General features: G+C 46.4%; 1 protein-coding gene across 3 annotated transcripts in view; it reads left to right on the top strand.

Annotated features, from left to right (window-relative positions):
* CLIC5 (CLIC family member 5) overlaps positions 1 to 16,469 on the top strand; it is a 168,869-nt gene extending 152,400 nt beyond the window's left edge. For all 3 annotated transcript variants that reach the window (XM_024766158.1, XM_024766157.1, XM_024766159.1), the window contains 2 exons: positions 5,733 to 5,917; positions 12,008 to 16,469. In XM_024766158.1, the coding sequence (XP_024621926.1) occupies positions 5,733 to 5,917; positions 12,008 to 12,175 (353 nt within the window). In that variant the 3' untranslated portion in view covers positions 12,176 to 16,469. The remainder of the gene's footprint in view (positions 1 to 5,732; positions 5,918 to 12,007) is intronic.
* The last annotated feature ends 4,026 nt before the right edge of the window (positions 16,470 to 20,495 follow it).

The raw sequence follows: 20,495 nt of genomic DNA, 5'->3' as shown, positions 1-20,495 counted from the left end.
CACAGCAGTGAGAGGCCCGGGTACCGAAAAAAAAAAAAAAAAAAAAACTGGAAGCTAGGACATGAGGAATGGTATCCTGACAGCCACACTCTTGCCAGGGGATAAGTGTACGTGAGAAAGGTCTGCAGTATGGAAGGAAGACGGCAGGCTGGGTGGACCCCCAAGGAGCAGTGGGCCAGTGCATAGCATCCAGACATGGCCTTGCAGAGTAGAAGAAGTTTAAGTTTTACAATCCAGCAGCCCTGGTTTTGAATCCTCGTTTTGCTTTTAATTCATATGATAGGTTTACTATTTTGAAAATATTTTCCTGAGTACATAACTCTAATCTGTCCTAGGCCTCCATCAACTCCATGAGAGATGAGGGTTTCTATAGAACGAATTCTAAGAAAGAAAAAAGAATTTAATATTTAGCTTCTGATATTCAAAATAGCATTTTCAACAAGACAGTAGCCTTGCAAGCCAAGCTATTGTCTTAAAATGTCCTAGATGCCTTTTTCTCTCAATTTTATCATGTCAGGAACCAGGCCTGGAGGACTCAGCTCACAGGGAGGATAGCTGCTCTGTGGTTGATGGAATCTTGGACGTAGGAAACTGAAACAGGGGTTTTGGGGATGAAGGAGGAGGGAGAGGCAGGGAGAAAGGGAACCAGAGACGTGTCTGGGGAGCCCCATGGGGTGCTTTGCTTGGGTATTCTTCCCAATAAAAGTTTCAGACAGAGGCAAGCAGCGTCCCACCTCTGACCACCACCCAAGGGTCAACATCCCCACGGTCACTCTGGAAGGATGTGGAGGGTCAGCGTCACTGAGAAGAGATAGAGCCCCTGTGGTAGCCTCCCCAAGCTGCCCACCCACCAGACCTCAGGATTCCCATGTCCCCAGTGCCAGGAGGTCCCAGGCTCCTCACATACCCAGCCCCCATTTACCCACAGGGAAGCGCAGGGGAGAGCAGGCTCTCTGAGTAACTGAGCATTTTTATGCAAAAGAGACTGAGAATTCCCTAGAGGGACTAGTTAGATTATTACATCAACTAGATTCTAATCCAGAATGGACTAAATTAAAGTTGTCGTTTTCCCATGGCCCACGCATTGGGAGCTTGTCAGGAAGAGCAAAGCGGTTAAAGACAAAACAAGGGGGCTTCCCTGGTGGCCGCAGTGGTTGAGAGTCCGCCTGCCAACGTAGGGGACATGGGTTCGTGCCCCGGTCCAGGAAGATCCCACATGCCGCGGAGCGGCTGGGCCCGTGAGCCATGGCCGCTGAGCCTGCGCGTCCGGAGCCTGTGCTCCGCAGCGGGAGGGGCCACAACAGTGAGACGCCCACGTACCACAAAACAAACAAACAAACAAAACAAGGTACGTTTTTCATGGTATGTCCCAGGAGTTGTTTGGACAGCCTGCTGGCACAGGCCTGTGTGCCTTGGATGGGACTAAGACACAATGTCTTTATCTGTTCAATGGGGATAAATAATAACTCTCATCTCGATAGTTTCATTGTGTATTTAAATGATCAGTGGCGTAAACACCCCTGGTCCACTTCAGAACATCAGTGAGTGTATTTCGTGCCGGTGCTGGGGAACAGGTTTCTAGCAGGGGAAGGAACACAGCAGGGTCCAGGGTGCCCGCTCTGGGGTAGGCTCCCAGTGACCACCATCTCCTTCTCCACGGGAGAGGTGAACAGACCCCCGTCCAGGCTGCGGACCATGATCAGAGGTGGACCCCCTGGTCCTTACCTGTCTGCAAGTTCACGTGCCAGAGAAAAATAACACACAAGAAACTGAAAACATAGCAACCTGGGCCCACAGGGCTGCTCCTGTCCTTTCAAAGGCCACCTGTGACATCGCTCAGCTCCAAGTGAATTTTGAGCCCCCGGGGTCTGCGTGGCTCTTTGCTGCTTGATATCCCCGCTGCACAAAGCATGCCAGCAAACCCAGGCTGGGCCCTGCTTGCAAGAGCTTGTTGGAGGCTGAGTCTTGGCTCCCTGGTCCCCATTCAGCCTCCATGCCCGGGTAAGAGTATATTATTTTCTTAGCTCAAATTGCCGTTTCCAAGTCATTATTTCTCTACGAAGAGAAAACAATATTGGGTCTTATGTAATATCAACCTCAGTGAATCTGGAAGTGATCATGGAATGGGTGGATTTTTTTTTTCCTCCTTAAAAAAGAGAAAAATAAATTTGAGATTGTTTGCATATGGCTGAGAATATTTATGAACTATTCCCCTTGTTTCCTCATCACATATTTTACCCAGTGTGTTTGTGTGTGGTACGGAATAAATCTTTACGGGAAGGGTGGGGTGGAGAGGGGAAGAAAGCAGTTCAAGGACTGGGGATCCATCAAGTGCCTGGGACGTTAGTGGTCCCGGGTCTCGGGGTCCTCTGGCCTCAGGCTGGCTTGCTGCTCTCTGAGGTTCCCCCCCACCTCCCCGCCCAACGCCGTCCTGCTACTCAGAGGAAGTCTTTTGGAGGGAGGGTTTCAAATGCCAACACAGAAGGAATTAACATCTTCTTGTCGCTCTGGTTTCTTTCACATCCCCTTCACTCTCACCAGAGCAGAAAGTTTAACAGCAACGGTTTCATGACCTGGGTACCATTAGCCAAAAGAGATCATTAAATTCTATGGATGCCAGATTGAGCGGGGGTCAGAAGGAATCAGTTGGCAGGTAGGGGGGAAAGAACCAGCAGAGAATGTATTGGCGCTGGTCTTTGTCATTCAACAACACAGCAGTGTGTTAGCACACAGGCAAGTCTATCTCCCTCTGGCCCTGCCTCTCAAAACAGCTTGTCACCGAGAAGGATCCCGAGGGAGGGTAAGGGACAGGGCTGTGGCTGGACATTCAGTCAGTAAGAGAAGCCAAGCTGCAGGCCATTGAATTTCCTCCTCTAGGGACTGGGCTTCAGCATCGGAGCTTAGAATCTCTCGTGCTCTGCCGTGTAGCTCGGATTTTTTGAGGAATATACTGACCAGGAGTGTGGGGTGAGGGACAGAGCAGGGGTGACTGGCACGTTTGGTAACACAATGGCAGTAAGTGTCATTAACTGATGTCCTAATAGGAGCCAGGCACTGCATGACACGCTTTCCCCGCATTGGCTGAGTTAATCCTCCCGATGGCCTTAGGGGAGTTAGGGATTTTTAATCCTTCAGTTGAGATGAGAAAAGCGATGCTCAGAGAGGCTGAGGAACTTGCCCACCGTCACACTTCGTAAGTGCTAGGATCAGGGTCATTTCCAGGATTTGTGGAGTCGGAAGCCAATACAATAAATAGGGAATTTGAAAAGTCAAGTTCAAGGCCTTGGAGTGTAAACCTCAGCAGATCACAGTAAATTCACCCTGGGAGGGGCCAAAATTTAAACACAGGGTTAGCTCTGTCACGTGGGCCCTTCCCTGCTGCCTCGTCTCCTCTTTTCTCTACCGTGATTATCGCCAACTCTGGCCTTCACGTTCCTGATCAAAAACGCACAAACACGAGTGATGCAGCTGACACTCGGAAGATGTCCTCAGGACATCCTGACTTGATATGTTACGTGGCGTGTCGTCGTTGTGACATAAGGCAATGACCCTGCCCATTGCCAAACTTTACCCTTCCACCTTAAGACACGGCTGGAGAGAGAGTTGAAATTTCTCCAGAACTATCCTCCCAGAGAGCTTCAGCTGCTGTTCTAGGCCTCTCTTACCAAAGTTCACGTTTCCAAGACTGGGCACTCGGGCAGGAACCTGCTCAGGTGTCTGGGGGCATTTGGAGTTAGAACCTGCAATGTCTCGTATCCCATCAATGTCTCTTTCCCTCGGGTGATATCAGCTCATCAAATTTCAGCAGGCATTCTAGCTGATTTTTCCTTTCTCCGTTAGAATCAAGATTTTGTCATCATCTCCATAACTGAAAGGGGTAGTGGGATTTGTGGAAGCAAACAGACCCAGTATAAATCACAGCTGCTTCACTGGGGGTGAGCTGGGGTGCTAAGAAGTATTGCTGGCACCCTCTGCTGGTACGCTTGAATAGGCTTGCTGTCCCATCCCAGTCTAGACAATTACTAAGGGGAATACAAGCATTTTTCCCAGCCCCGCTCACTCTGTTCTCCCAAACTGGAAACACAAAGCAGATGATGAAGTCCAAGTTCAAATGCCAGGGAGAAGGAAGTGTTGAGAAACCACATCCAACCTCCAGCCTGTTTTCACATGTTCCAGTAAGCGTTCAGTTGATGTATCTTGGGCTGGTGTCGTTCCATTGTCTCAGACAAAGTCTTTCTATGAAAAGACAAACACGGGTTATGCGAGGAGGAGCTAACAGAAGACACATTTGGGGAAAATCTGAGCGAGAGCACAGTCCTCTGGGCTCTTCCTCCAGAGGCAGCTGCCTCCTTTTAGCTGCTGAAGTTAACATCCAGCCTGATGCCCACCGTCTCGGTGTCAATCTCTAAACTAGAGTCTGGAAAAAAACAGTCATTGGAGGGTGGGCTGATGACAGGTGCATTGGCCAATGACCTGGCCAGCCACCTCCTCCTGCGCTCAGGTGGACAGGTTCTAGGTTAGGGTTCTCTGACTGGAGTGGTCGGTGAGATTTCGGGTGGAATGACTCTGAGTGATAGTGATTTTCTATAGCTGCTCTTTGAGTATTTTGTTCTGTTCTTATACGTAAGTGAATTATTTGCTGCTGAAGTTAACATCCAGCCTGATGCCCACCGTCTCGGTGTCAATCTCTAAACTAGAGTCTGGAAAAAAACAGTCATTGGAGGGTGGGCTGATGACAGGTGCATTGGCCAATGACCTGGCCAGCCACCTCCTCCAGCGCTCAGGTGGACAGGTTCTAGGTTAGGGTTCTCTGACTGGAGTGGTCGGTGAGATTTCGGGTGGAATGACTCTGAGTGATAGTGATTTTCTATAGCTGCTCTTTTGAGTATTTTGTTCTGTTCTTATACCTAAGTGAATTATCTGCTAGATAATCACTGGGGCAAGACAGGAAAAATCTTCTGCCACATTGTCTTCCCTCGGATTTTCACCCTTTGAGCTGTATCCGTGACAGGTTTCCATGCAGGCAGGGTTGCACATTTCTGGTGGAGCCTGCTGCCCGGTGCGTTGGCCATTCCATTTTGGACCGCTCTGATTTTTAGAACAACCCCTCTAGATTAAACTCAAGGATGCCTCCTTGATACCCGCTGGTTCCCTGGGGGCAGCCCCGGACATGGGTGCTCACTGTCGTATGTCATGGCTTCCTGGAAGCCTTCACACCTCTCCTTCTGAGGTTGGGTTAGCCAGAGCTAAGGCTGCCCCCAGATCTGGTGCCTATCTCTGTCCCAGGACCTCTATGCAGTTGTTGTTTACGTATTCAATAGTTCTTTCTTTCTACAAAATCATTATGCGGGTTGATTGCGGAATATCGGCAAGATTTAGATGAGCAAAAGAAGAAAGTGAAAACTGACAATTATTATTGCATCTGTTGGAGAGGAGCTGTACAAGCTTTGACAGATATCCTGATGGTTGTATTTCTGTATTTATATGATCTTTTCCAAAAAAAAAAAGGATTAGCAAATGTTTATTGTTTGGTTAAGGTTTGCTCTTTCAGGCTGTTTAATACTCTTCTATGGCATCGTGTCCCTGGCTGTCAGGTGCTCTGTAGTATGGGGGGAGCCAGTACCATGAGGCGGACAGGATTCCGGATAAGCTCCTTGGCTCTGAAGACCCCGTGGCTGTCTCCAGCGGCAGGAAGGTTGACTAAAGACACTTCTTTTGCTGTTCCACGCCAGCCCTTGAGCGAGGCCTGACCAAGGCACTGAAGAAACTGGATGACTACCTGAGCACCCCTCTGCCGGAGGAGATCGACTCCAGCACTTGCGGGGACGATGACAAGGGCTCCCGGCGCAAGTTCCTGGATGGAGACGAGCTGACCCTGGCCGACTGCAACCTGCTGCCCAAGCTCCATGTGGTCAAGGTAAAAATGCTCTATCTATCCGCAGGTGCTCCCCAGATCCAGCTCCATCAAAGGCCCGGGTCACCTGTGGAGGTGAGGCGAGGGCAGTGCCGCCTGCTGATGGAGAGTCAGAGCTCGGAAGTCACGCGAACCGGGACCCCAAGTCTGCCTCCACAGCATGCTGGCTGTATAACCTCTCTGAGCTCCAGGTTACACCTGTAACATAGGCGTGTATTGTTTAACTAGGGCTGTTGGGAGACTAACTGTGGCCTGAACGTTCCTGCCATATTGTAAGGGCTCGATAGATAATAGTTGCTATTACTGTCCTGTTATATCTAGTCCTGTCACTCCACAGGCCTCTTCCTTACCTCTTCCTCATAGGTTTTCACTGGCCACACCTCCACCCCGACACCTCTGTTAAGCGTGCCCTCATATGCGTGTTTTCTTTGTGGGCGGATGCACCTTCTGTTTCCCTGTAGCCACTCTCTGGGGCAGGCAGCCATCTCCCTCATCTACCAGTTGAAGAGCTGGATTTTCTTGCTACTGCTGCATTTACTGATCACGGTTAACCGGCAGTGTAATCCTTTCCTATGCCAGCCTTAGGATCTGAGAACTGGAAAGAGGAGGGAGATTCTGAGGTCACCCTAACCTCCCACCCCAAAGTGGACCCCTTCCTGTGTGTCTGTGACAGGCTTCTGTGCAGCTGTGACTGCACGTTTCTGATGATGAAGAGCCCTCTGCCTACCGAGCCAGCCCTACTATTTTGGACGGTTCCAGTTATTAAACCATCCTTCTTTATATGGAGCCCAAACGTGCCTCCCTGCTCCTTTGGTTCTCTGGAGCAACACGAAACAGGGCTGCTCTCTTCGTCTCATTTGAAGACGGCAGTTGTGTCTCCCACACTTCTCTACACTAATACTTCTTCTCACATCCTTTTTTTTCATTTTTATAATCATATTTATTTATTTAAAATCATCTTTCTTGGAGTATAGTTGATTTACAATGTTGTGTTAGTTCCGGGTGTTCAGCAAAGTGATCCAGTTATATATATATATTCTTTTTCAGATTCTTTTCCATTATAGGTTATTACGAGATATTGAATATAGTTCCCTGTGCTATACTGTTGTTGTCTATCTATGTTATATATGGTAGTGTGTATATGTTAATCCCAAACTCCTAATTTATCTCCACCCCTCGCCCCCCAACTATCCCCATTGGTAACCATAGTTTGTTTCCTATCACATCCTTTTCTGACTGTCACCAGACCAGAGAAAATTACAGTGTGATCGTAGAGCTAGACTGCTCTCTACGTTTACATGTGTTAATATCTTATTGTCTCAGACAAAAAGCTCTGTGAGGACAGGTCTTCTCCAAGCATGATGGTGGGTACATGGTGACCCTTTAATAAATACTCATTGATTGACCATTTGATCACCTAGCGTGTGATCCCCAGTTTCTTTCCACCTGTCACTAAGGAGAACCAGATTCAATCATTTATCAGCTGGATATCTGCCTACTGGTTTTCAGCTGATGTCCTGAGCTGGAAATCAGAGCCCTCCAATCAGAACACACGCCAGCTTGAGTTGAAATGTTAGCTGTGCACACACCGGTGCTCCTGCGGGACACGTCAGGGCTGGAGGCTGGGAGAGAATCATGCTTGCCAGGGCTGATGGGCAGAGCAAATTCAGTCTATTAATAGGAAGACACTTTGGGTTTGGGCCAAGCCAATGGTCACTGGTAAGTCCAGCCAAGCTATGTCTTTGAAGTTATTAATTACTGCATGCCCACCCCACCTCCTAAACATCTTTTATTCTCATTTCCTGAGGAACAAGTGGCACCATTAGGGGTGATATGATTCTATCAGTCACACTGTCAGAGTGAGGTAATGGAAAGAACCCTGTTCTAGAAGTCCGGAGACCCAAGTTCTGGTCCCGTGGGTGCAGCAGGAGTTGGGCCAGGCCTTTTACTCTTTGGGGGAATCATTTCTCTCATGCCCAAAAGAAGAGATGTGGATTACATTCCTCCTCGCCTCTTCCCCTCACTTCCGTCCCTCCTCCTGTCACTCACACGTGGGTTGACCACCCACTCAAGAATCACGTGTCTGATCAGGTGAACAAATGGATCTTCCAGGCCTCGTGCTTCATCCTCTGGTTTCTCCAGTTCCTTCCAGCCCTGGACGACTAAGTTACACTCCTGTCCTGGGATGAAGTTCAGTGTGTCATTTACTTGGAGGAGCTGGGGATCAGAGGGAGGATGGCCTGCGAAGGGGACAAAGGCTGGGCCTCACCTCCCGTCTTCTTGGATTTCTGCTGACCCAGCTTATCAGATCCCAGAGCCCTGGCAAACCTCTGGAGTGTGGAAAGCGCGAAGGGGCAGCCAAGTCAGACCTCCATTTTGGCTTCAGACGCCAAGACTTAATCTGGGCTGGGGGAGCTAACTGTTTTCATATGAAAGCAAATTCAGAACATGAGCATGGACGTTCCTGCGGACATCAGAGCTTCTGCCGTGCGCGTCCTCTCCCTCTCTCTTTCATTGGCTCTCCTTCAGTTTGTCTGCATCCTTGGAGGCTGAGTTGCTCTGGCCCCACTGCTCACGGACAGCCTGGTTTGAACTTTCGTTGCCTGGCTGCCTTCTATTCTCATCTCCCCACACAAGCCAACGTGTGAGGAAAGAACCAGCTCTGGCCAAGGTCATGGTCCCTCCAGGCAGGGAGGGACACACGGGACTCTTGTGGCTGCCCCTGGGACCCTCGGCCCCTGGACCCTCACGTGGCACAGGGACCTGTTCAGCTGCTGAAGCAAACAGGAAGGGAGCTACATATATAAATACAAATATATATTCGTAAGGTGCATCTCTGCCGTTTTCAAGCTCATATTATATATATCCTTTAAAAACTTGAAAATGCGTTCCAGCATGTAGAGACTTGAGGCTGCCCCACGGATCAGTTTATAATTTTGAAAAATATTTTTTTTAAAAATATTTTTTGATCGATGCCTTGACCTTATTGTGGGCCTTTTTCTTTCTGTTTTTTTTCCATTTTTTAAATTGAAGTGTAGTTCACGTACAATATAAGTTACAGGTGTACAGCATAGTGATTCATGGTTTTTAAAGGTTGTACTCCACTTATAGTTAACTATAAAATACTGGCTGTATTCCCCGTATTGTACATCTTTGTAGCTTATTTTATACATAGTAGTTTGTGCCTCTTGATCTCCTAGCCTCTATTTTGCTCCTTCCCTCTGGTAACCACTAGTCTGTTCTCTGTGTCTATGAATCTGTTTCTGTTAGATTCACTAGTTTGTTCTCTTTTTTAGATTCCACATATAAATGATAACATGCATGATTTGTCTCTCTCTGTATGACTTCTTCCATTTAGCATAATGCCTTCCAAGGCCATCCATGTTGCTGCAAATAGCATTATTTCATTCTTTTTTAAGGCTGAGTAATATTCCATTGTATATAGACCACATCTTCTTCTTTATCCATTCACCTGTTGATGGGCACTTGGGTGGCTTCCATGTCTTGGCTATTGTAAATAGTGCTGCTATGAACGCTGGGGTGCATGTATCTTTTTGAAATACTGTTCTCGTTATTTTAGGGTATAAACAGGAGTGGAATTACTGGATCATACGGTGGTTCTAGTTCTAGTTTTTTGCGAAAACGTCATACTGTTTTCCACAGGGGCTGCATCACTTTGCGTCGTGTGGGCCTTTTTCATTCACTCTGGAAATTTCCAGCTGCGTCCCTTGGTGGAGCCTCCACCCCTGCATGCATTTTCTCATTACCCAAGACAGCCTTTTCTATAGGTTCGCGAGCAAACCCAAGGAGCTGCCGTCTTGCAGTGAGCAGAGGGTTCTGTCGAAGGACCCTGATTCCATCACCTGTGTTATCGGCCACACCTAGGCTAGACACACATTGCCAGGTGGCTTCTGTAGTGACCACCCCAAACCAGTTATTTTAACCGAGATAATGTCATATGAAGAAGTACTAAGAACTAGGAAGCCAAAATGTCCCTTGAGGTTCCTCCTTCAGGGCAGCAGGGCAGAGGGAAGAGGTTGGGATGATCCAAACTTGAACTATACAATAGCCAAGACATGGAAACAACCTAAATGTCCATTGACAGATGAATGGATAAAGAAGATATTATATATATATATATATATATGTGTGTGTGTGTGTATACGTATATGTACATATGTATATGTAATGGAATACTACTTAGCCATAAAAAAGAATGAAACAATGCCATTTGCAGCAACATGGATGGACCTAGAGATGATCATACTAAGTGAAGCAAGTCAGACAGAGAAAGACAAATACCATATGATATCCCTTATATGTGGAATCTAAAATATGACCCAAATGAACTTATCTACGAAACAGAGTCACAGACAGAGAGAACAGACGTGTGGTTGCCAAGGGCAGGGGTGGGGGAGGGACAGACTGGGAGTTTGGGATGAGCAAATGCAAACTAGTGTACATAGACTGGATAAGCAACAAGGTCCCACTGTACAGCACAGGGAACTCTATTCAATATCCTGGGATAAACCATAATGGAAAAGAATATGAAAAAGAATGTGTAATACATACGTATAACTGAGTCACTTTGCTGTACAGCAGAAATCAACACGACATTGTAAATCAACTACACTTCAACAAAATAAATTAAAAAACAAAAAACCCCTAGAACTCCATGAGGGATCCCACAGAGCTACACCTTGGACCTCCGAGGTGGGGTGCTGCTTAGCTGGGGCTGAGGACTGGGTTCAGAGAGGCCTGTGGGGCTGGGACCCAAGCTCAGTGGTGGGCTCACTGTTGTGTGCCGGCCTCTCTGAGCTGGTGTGAGGACACGGGTCCTGTGAGCGTTTGCAGAATGGCAAACTGGATTCAGCTGCTGCTACTGGAGAAAAAGAGACTCTCTGTGACTCACAGGTCTCACGTCTTTGAAGCCCTCCCTGGCCAGAGAGACCTTATTGAAGAGACCACGTAGCCCCTACCTAGGAAGGAATGCATGCAGTGGGCAAAAGGTGGGTCTCAGTGAATTCTGACAACAGGTCATCTTTATTGAGCACTTAGTATGAGCCAGCCCCCCCACACCTCCAATCATTTTATGTGTATTAACTGATTTATTACTCCAAGGTAGCTCGTCTTATTACCTCCATTTTAGAGGAAAAGAATTTGGGGCTCAGAGAAGTTAAGTAACTAGTCCAAGGTCACACAGCTGTCAAGTAGTGTGGTCAGGATTGCAGATCCAGTCAGCTGGGATCCAGAGCCCACGCTTTTCACCACTATGCTACTGTGTCTCTCAACACAAACACCACTTCCCCAGAACGCCCAAGTCCACAGCCCCGAGTGTGGTAAACTAAGGAGAGAACAGAAATCACTGTCTGTTCACTCCCACATACCCTGAACCTCCATATACATTGCTATACCTAACTTACGTTTTATGCTTTGTATTCTCTTCTGTAAATAAGGATGCTTAGTAAAGCAAAGTGGTTGGGGAAAAAAGAAAAAAAAAGGTTGTCTATAATTCTATCAAGCAGACATAACCACTGGTAATAGATTGGTGTATATACTTCTAGTCATCCTACATATTTCTCCAAATGCCTTATACTACACTTCAAACTTAACGGCCTCTCTTGAAGCGTTTTCCAAGTCACTGGGATTTCCTCTGCAGCATCATTTTTCATGGCTCTCCAGATATGTATGATAACGTATTTATCCATTCACGTGTTGCTGGACATTTGTGTCGGATTCCATGTTTTGCTATTCCAAATAGTCCTACGGTCCTATGTGTGTAGCTAAATCTTCTTGTACACCCATGGTATTTCCTAAGGAAAAAAATCCCTGGAAGCAGAATTACTAAGTCAAAGGGAAAATTATATTTGCTTGAGAAAATACAATAAAAATAAATAAAGTATAAAATAAAATAAAATAAATTGCATTAAAAAGGCAGCACTGCCATCTTGTATGACAGGCATCTTGCTGCTAGCCCCTTGGGATGCATGGAGGGTCTTCCCTCTGGGCACACACTCGGTCACACCACTAACGCCTTCCCGGTGGTTTGTTTCATGCTTTAACACCATCTCCATCCTGCCATCTCTGTTGTAGACTGTGGCCAAGAAATACCGCAACTACGATTTCCCGGCTGAGATGACGGGCTTGTGGCGGTACCTTAAGAACGCCTATGCCCGGGACGAGTTCACCAACACCTGCGCGGCCGACAGTGAGATTGAGTTGGCCTATGCGGATGTGGCCAAGCGCCTCAGCCGATCCTGAACTTGGCCGTCTTGCCCCATCACTGCTGCAGAAAGACTCACCATCTCCCCCAAGGACTCCAGCTTCACGGACTCCTTTTCCACGGCACCTCCAGAAACTTCTGTTTTTATCAGGCCGCATCTTGCTGGCATCATTGGAACCCCAGCCTGCTGTCTTTGATGAAGGTCAGCACCACCCCCATCTGATCAGGCAGGAACCTGCAAGCAGAAATGAGAGAAACCGTCAAGCTCTCAGCCTTTCGGGCCTGGGCTGGGTTCAGTGTATTTGGGGTCGGTGCGGGAGAACGAACCCGTCTGTGGGATTGTCACTGGCCCCTTTTGCCAATGTCAAAATATCTCCTAGGCTGCGTTAGACACGTGCAACACCCTGTCCTCGTCCACTCACCTCTTTGTCAGTAACTCCAAGGCCAAGGCCAAACGCCATCTTAGTTCTCATTAGAAAGAGATGCAGTGCTTTGTTAGGGGGAGACAGAGAGTGAATGGAAAGAATGGAGCAGGTGTGCATTTGGGCGTCCGGCAGACACACCTCCAGTCACTCACCACTTTCCAGCACTCCTGTCCCTTCGGGCACTGAAGGCCAGATTGGAAAACTATTTCAGACACAGTCTCAGTTCGCCGCAGTGCCAGGTGCAGTCTGATGCTATCGAGTACCTGGCTTGATGCTGATGTCCATTTTATCTGTCCAGGCCTTGCCAGGAAGGGAAATTGGCATGTAATTCCAAGCTGGGGTGACTGGGAAGGGGAGGGGAGGGGAACAGTGTCAATGCCAAAAGGCCCAAGGGGTCTACCAGCCATGGGGTTTGCTTGCTTACGGGAGTGGTTTCATTGGAGATTACATGCCTGGGTTTGACTGTGTTTACCCACGAGTGAATTTTGGTCTCTGAGAAAGCAGATGGGAGTGGGGGGTGGAGGGATGGGTGAGGATTAAAAAAAAGGTCTTTAGGAGGCTCAGGGTTTGCCGGGAATCTTTTAGATAGGTCTTCTCTCTTATGATCTAACTAAGTCTTGAACTGGTGATGTCATGTAACTACCCACCAAAATCCAAGAATTGGCCAAAAATGACTGTCCGGTCTCTTCGAGTTGTTCCTGGATGTGAGTCTGCTAAGCCGGGTGCTCTCTGAATCAACTGTAGCCTCTGATGGGTGACAGATACATTTAGGAGGTGGCTTGATCACGGAGCCTTAGGAATAGAGTCCATGGGCCTTTCTGATTGGGAAACCATGTGGTTTAAACTCGAACAGAAAATACATACACATCTGGGTAAATTTTCCTACCATCTGACTCAACTGTAAGATGAAAAAGAAAAAACTGTTTTTTAGCTAATATTTCGCTCTGCAGTCATTCTCCTTGAATTTCACCTCCTTAAAAGCTCACCCTGCTTGAGCACGGGGACCTGTGCAGAGGAAATGAAGAAAAATGAGCTAGTCATCAGCTCCCTCTTCCCGTGAACACCCTGGGAGAAAGTCCACCCGCCACAGACCCTCACCTCCAACAATCCTTCCTTCTGTGTTGCCTGTTGGTGGAGAGAGAGGCTCCCAAGTGCCCGAAAGCCCCAGGACTTGGCTCACTGGTCAGTGAGGGCAGGACGGCACAGGGCCTTCCCGTAGAAACATCACCAGATTCTAACCCAAGCGATCCCCGGACCTACCTGCTTCCAGGGATCTCTGGAGATAAAAGGGGCCCCTGATCAGAGCCAAGGAGAAGAAGCAGGAGGGTCTCCTTTAGCCCAGGGAGGAAGACGACGTTTCTCAGCAAGACATCCTATAAGCCTGAGACCTTTCAAAAAGCAGAAGGAATTGATGCATTTTCACCTCTAAGGGAACCTTTCCACAGACTCCCTGGTAATTTTGTCCCTGGAGATGTTTGAAAAGAACTGGTAAGGAGACAGTCCTTTTGACTGTAGGGAAAAGCCCCAAACTGGCCTCCTGGGAGGTGAAAGTTTGAATGATCCCAAAGGCCTTTTAAGTAGTGTGAAATCCTGTTGTCCCAGAAATCCTTCCCTCAACGTCACAGCACAAGCGTGCTGATCTAAGAGGCAGTTTACTTTCCTGAGACCCAGAGAGGCACTTTTCTTAAAGCACATCTGAGAAGCATAGCCAGCCAGCGACAGAGAAAACAGGAGGAGCTCAAGTGGAGTAGCTCCCCCAGAGGAGTTTTTGCACACCAAGACTCTGCTTTGATATTCAGAATTCAGCAATTGGTGAGTCTTTAAACACAAGCCTTTAAAAACAAACAAGCCAAACCAAATCAACATTGTTAGTTCTAGATGTTCTTTCTGTGGTTGACTTAGTTTTACATAAATAACAATATTAAGGCAAGGGGGTGAGGTTGGGACAGTTATATGATCCATAGTAACCACTTAGAAGAGGGAGAGGAGTTATAGATGGACGGCACTTCCTGGTACTCAATCCAGGACTATCTTTTTATTGCAACAGGAGATTATCATGGGATGCAACTGACTATTGATTTAAAAGCTTTAATGTCTATGACCAGATTTATCAGAATATTTTAAAATAATAATAATATTGCCTTATGATTATTTTTTTCCAAAGAGATTTTTCTCCAGATCTTTCAGCCTCCCCGGGTTTTGGCCATGACCTTGTCATGTACACAGCTTATCATCTCCCAGCAACAGTGTGGAGAGGTCCTTAGGTGTCCCCAGAACCAACTCAGGGAGTATTGATGGTCTGCAGTTTGACCCTGAACTCCAGAGTGTTAAGACGGGAGGTGACCTTTGTCATTGGTCTGGAATGCATATCGATGCCTTAGAAAGCATTTCACTGATGCTGAAAGGGGATGTATTTGGGTTAAGATCCTGTTCTACTCTGGATTTAATTCTCTCCTTCGACTTTCACATCACCGTGGCTTTTTTGGTGGAGTAGCATAGTGGGGTAGCATATAACAAGAATCATATTCAGAACGACTGTGTTGAACTTACCCATCTTCTCAGTCCTGCCTGCCTCTCAGGTGGCCCCAAGAGGGTATGGGATAAGATTTTAATAGCTATAAAAGATGAGCTGGGTCAGTAAAATCTGGATTGGTCCAGAGCATAGTTCCTTCTATCGCACACCTTCATCACCTGACAATTCAGAATCACAGGCATGAGTGTGGCTGTCTCGTTTTGAACAAGGATACAGCTACCTGGCACCAAGCTCGTGAGTTGAAAAGTGAAACCCACACTCCACTGGGTTATTGGACCGCAGGATCCCAAACCGGTTTCAGCTTCCTAGGAAATGACACTGTCTTCAGCGTTCACTTCTCGTGCTGGTGGGGCCACTGAGGAGTTTGATCTTTTCATTAGAAAGGGACCGTGGCAAGAGTGAGGTGTCCTGGGCTGAACTTTCTAGCACTGAATGAAATAACAGAAGCTCACAACACCTGTGCCCACTGGCCACTCTGCAGAAAGACAAGACCAAGCATCTCAGAATTGTTGCAAAATGCATCATGCCCAGAATGGACCCTGAAGATCTAAGAGTCTTAGAAGTCAGCAAGGTCTGGAGAAAGAGAATTAAAAGGGAGGCAGAGTCAGGAAAGTGCAGGTCTACCTAGCAAGTTTTCCATCAGGAGGAAACAGGGAGAGTCTGTCTGAAATTAAGTTGGTCTAGGGACAGCAGACCTCCAGTAGGTACGTCTGTGGCTCCTATTTCCACTGACCAGGAGCCAGTTCAACAGCAGAGGGAATCAAGATGCCGGTGTCTTCCTCCTTGGAAAGATGAAACAGTAACTCGTGGTTAAAACTATGCTCGATGATTCACAAGGGATCACTTTCTTATTTTTTATGTAACATTAAAAAGAACCTAAAGCATTAGAGAAAGGAGTGTGCCTGTGAAGCATCCTGGTTCTGATGTTGGGACAGAAGTGATCACATCATTGGCTTTGGGGCCCTTCTAGCACAAAAGGCCCATTTTCTTCTATCCACTGCTCTTGGCATTTAATCCAAACAACACGTGCCCTCCTATGAATGCATCCTCCTCTCCCTTTGTCAGTATTCTCCTCCCAGTTTACTTTCAGGATACTTTCATTTCGTAATTAGGTATGATCCAAAGTGTACGTAATCTTACTTAATGTTACTCAAGGAAATGGACCCAATGCTACCCTCTGCAACCAAAAATAAAATGTAAAGTTGCCTCGTTGTAGGGTTTGGGCTAATCTGTGTTTCTCTAAAAGCAATCTGTTTTTTTGGCGAAATACAATTTTAAGGATACAGTTGTCTAAGGTATTTGTGTATAATTAGAGATTTTGCAATACTGACTATGCATATATTTAAAATATAAAATACCCAGCTGATGTTTGAATTTGTCTATCTTTCCTGACCACCCGCCTATCCCATTTTATAAGCTGGAGTAGCTTTTATAAAAGAGCAAACATATCATTTTATAAAGACACTCCCAATGATGGTAACTTGATTTTCTCAGGACCTTTAACTGTGGTGATAAAATCGCAGGTCTTGCTTTCAAGCCTTAATAACGTAAAATGCCTTTTAATGAAGATGTTGCTGAGTGTCTTCCTCATGAATCTGAACCAGTTATAAATTTGTTTTGCAGTCTTGATTGATATTGACTGATTCAAATAAAGTTGGTTTATTTTCAAATATTACAAAGGCGATCATCAGACTTCTTACTGGAGGTGGGGATTTCCTATGCTGTTTGAAATGTGTACGAAATACCTCTTTTTTTCCCCAAACGTTATTTTATTTTCCCATTGTAAAAGAAAACATGTTCATTCTTCTTAAAAAGCAAAAGCAAATAAAAATTACACAGCAATAAAAAAGAATGAAATAGAGAATTCCCTGGTGGTACAGTGGTTAGGATTTGGTGCTCTCACTGCCGAGGCCCTGGGTTCAGTCCCCGGTTGGGGAACTAAGATCCCGCAAGCCCCACGGTGCAGCCAAAAAAAAAAAAGTAATAAAAGGAATGAAATAATGCCATTTGTAGCAACATGGATGGACCGAGAGGTTATCATACTGAGTGAAGTAAGCTGGACAAAGACAAATATCACATGATATCGCTTCCATGTGGAATCTGAAAAATCAAAGATACAAATGAACTTATTTACAAAACAGAAATAGCCCCAGAGACATAGAAAACAAATTTATGATTACCAAAGGTGTAGGGGGGAGGGATAAATTAGGAGGATGGAATTAACAGATACACACTACTGTATATAAAATAGATAACCAACAAGGACCTACTGTATAGCACAGAGAACTATACTCAGTATTTTGTAATAACCTATAAGGGCAAAGAATCTGGAAAAGAATGAATATATATATATATTTATATATATATAAAACTGAAGCACTTTGCTGCACACCTGAAACTAACATGACATTGTAAATCAACCAGACTGCAATTAAAAAAAGGAAAGAAAAGAAAAAAAAGAGGAAGAAGAACAGAAGGAAAAGCAAAAAGCTTGTGACTCAGCCATCCAAAAACAGATTTTTATTTTAGCAAGGCTAAAACTTCTATCATGGTACATGGCCCAGGTGAAAAAAATATACTGATGTTCCTTCGTGGGTCTTATTTCAATTTCCTATGTGTATTGTACCTGGGGGTGGGCCAGCAGTGACAGTGTAGGTGCGATTTAAGGAACACCTTAAAAGACTGGTCTATCTGCACCCAAAGCTCTCTCTTGGCCCTCGGTGGCCTCGCCCTATCAGCTTTCCTGGCCTGAAATTCCCACCCTTAGCATCATGTCACTGACTCTGGATTAAGGTCCCCAGAATCCTCAGTAAGAATTTACCTGTAGGGTCTTCCCTGGTGTCTCAGTGATTAAGAATCCGCCTGTCAATGCAGGGGACGTGGGTTCAAGCCCTGGTCTGGGAAGATCCCACATGCCGCGGAGCAACTAAGCCCGTGCGCCACAACTACTGAGCCTGCGCTCTAGAGCCCAACAGCCACAACTACTGAAGCCTGCGTGCCTAGAGCCTGTGCTCCGCAACAAGAGAAACCACCGCAATGAGAAGCCCTTGCACCACAGTGAAGAGTAGCCCCCTCTTGCTGCAACTAGAGAAAGCCCACGCACAGCAACAAAGACCCAACGCAGCCAAAAAATAAATTAATTTATTTATTAAAATAAAATAAAAAAAAGAATTTACCCGTAGTCAGCGTAGCACCTGAGGAGGACCTCTGTGAGCATTCACACTGCTGAAAGGTGCAAAGGTCCTGGCAGTCCTCTGTGCTCTCCGTGCTCTGTCAGAACAGCTTCTCATCCCTTGGAAGAGATCAGACCCTTGACTCAGGGAATAAGTCCTGGTGGGAGAGGCAGCCGGCAGCTCAGAGCAGATACTGTTGGTGGTCATCTCTCCATCCCGACCACCCCTATCTTCCTCTGGTGATCTCTGATGGGGTTGGAGTCCACTTCCCCATTCCTCCCTTCTCCCCACCTGCCCACTCTCTCCCCACCTGCCCACTCTCTCCCCACCCTCCTGTGACTCAGGTGAGGATGGTTCCAACCCCAGGTTCAGGGGTGAATTATGAATGGTCTGAGCCTGTCCTCCTGGCTGTGGTTGGTTTCAGAGTGGACTCTTGACCAAGTTTCACCCAGTGTTGTGAGGGGAGGTTTGTTCAGGAACTGCTGAGAAAGATTTCCTTGTTTTTCAGAAAGTGACTCCCTAAGTCACTGCCTCTGGTGCTCCCTCGGAATGTGGGTGTGAGGTCTGGAAGCGCTGCCGCCCTCTGGAGACCATGAGGGCCAAGCCTCAGGCAAAGGCACTAATACACTGCAAAATGCAACAAGAGTGGAGAGAGCCTGGGTCCTCGATGGGACCCCGAGCTGCTGAAATGTCAAATCTTGAGACTGGTTCTACCTCTGCGCTTCCTGTCCTGTGATACATCCTAGACTGTTTGAGGATGTTTATTGCTTCTTTGTTTATTATTATGAGTGGCCAAAACATCCTAAGTGGTATATTAGCCAAGTTTGTTGTTGCTGTTAATAGCCAGTTAGATCATCAGCTTGTTCACCCAGGAGGTGTTCTGTGTTTCTACTGTTTGCGTGCAGAGGGTCTGTTCTGCATGTTGACCAAGGGCTGGGAACATGGGTCTTCATCTCTCTGCATCTTGTTTCCTTCCCTATGCTATGACAAAACCAAGGGGCATGCGAGTGGCAATCACTGTGCTTGGCATTGAGGAGGACTGCGCCTTGTTCCAGAGGAGTTTCCAAAAGGTGGACTTGGAGATGGGAGCATCTCATATACTCAAAGGTGTTGTGAGCCGTGTCTTTTTTACTCTTATGTCTAGTAGCTTAAGATCGCCAGAGTCCCCAGTAAGTTTTGCCTTGTGGGGAAAGGCATGGGGTATCAGACTAGAGAGGTAGGAGGCTGAGGATTAAAAACAAGGAGATCAGGATTTTAATCGTAGGTCCATCACTTAGTTACTATGTGACTTGGCATAAGGTCCCTTTCTGAGTCTCAGTTTCCCCCAGGGGTTATTAAGGCCTCTTGCCTATGAGATGATGAAATCCCTGATGAAGAGTATTTATGAATAATAAAGGGTTATTTCAAGTGGAATGACATTTTGGCCAATTGGAATCTTCAATCTGTTGGAAGGTCTCACTGTAGTCTTTAATGGAAAGAGATGATCACCAGAAAACACATGGATACTAGGAATGTGTGTGTGTGTGTGTGTGTGTGTGTGTGTGTGTGTGTGTGTGTGTGTGTGTGTGTGTGTGTGTGTGTGTGTGTGTGTGTGTGTGTCGGGGGGGGGGTGTCTTGTAAATTTCAGGCTATTTTTGAGTCAATTCACATCCACATCAGCCTCCTATCTTTCTCATCTACACTGAATGAAATCTACATCTAGATGCAATGAGAATGACTGTGGGCCCCACAATTAGGTTCACTGAGCTACAGTTACTTATGCAGAAAGTAAAGCAGACTCAAGTTTTGGAAAGATTTTCAATATAAAGGAAGGACATTTTTAAAAATTTGAGTTTAACCCATCTTTAAGTAGAATATCTCAATGTCCCAAACCTTCAAACCAGTGAATTTGTATAGGACTTGGAGTCTAGACCACACAAGATGCATAATACAAATGTCATGACAGAGACCAGCATAGAATCAAGACCTGATCCACCTGTGGCTTGGTTATATGCCATCTTGTAGCTACTTGGAATTGTTCGCTGTGTGTCAATCACCCCTCATAGCCCCTTCCCCAATGAAAAACTAAGCTCCTTTAAGGACTGGAACGTAGGTTATCCAATTTTTGTGCCATGCCTCACCTGTCCAGCACTCAGCAAATATCAGATGCTCAAAAATATTTATCAGTGGTTGATTGGAGACATGAGACAGTATTCGAGACTTCTGGTTCACCACTTGCCTGGAGTCC

The sequence above is a fragment of the Neophocaena asiaeorientalis genome, unplaced genomic scaffold (assembly GCF_003031525.2).
Source record: "Neophocaena asiaeorientalis asiaeorientalis breed wild unplaced genomic scaffold, Neophocaena_asiaeorientalis_V1.1 scaffold46, whole genome shotgun sequence".
In the NCBI taxonomy this organism is placed as follows: domain Eukaryota; kingdom Metazoa; phylum Chordata; class Mammalia; order Artiodactyla; family Phocoenidae; genus Neophocaena; species Neophocaena asiaeorientalis.
The sequence above is the reverse complement of the archived record's forward strand: the minus strand, read 5'-3'. Positions and strand labels throughout refer to the sequence as shown.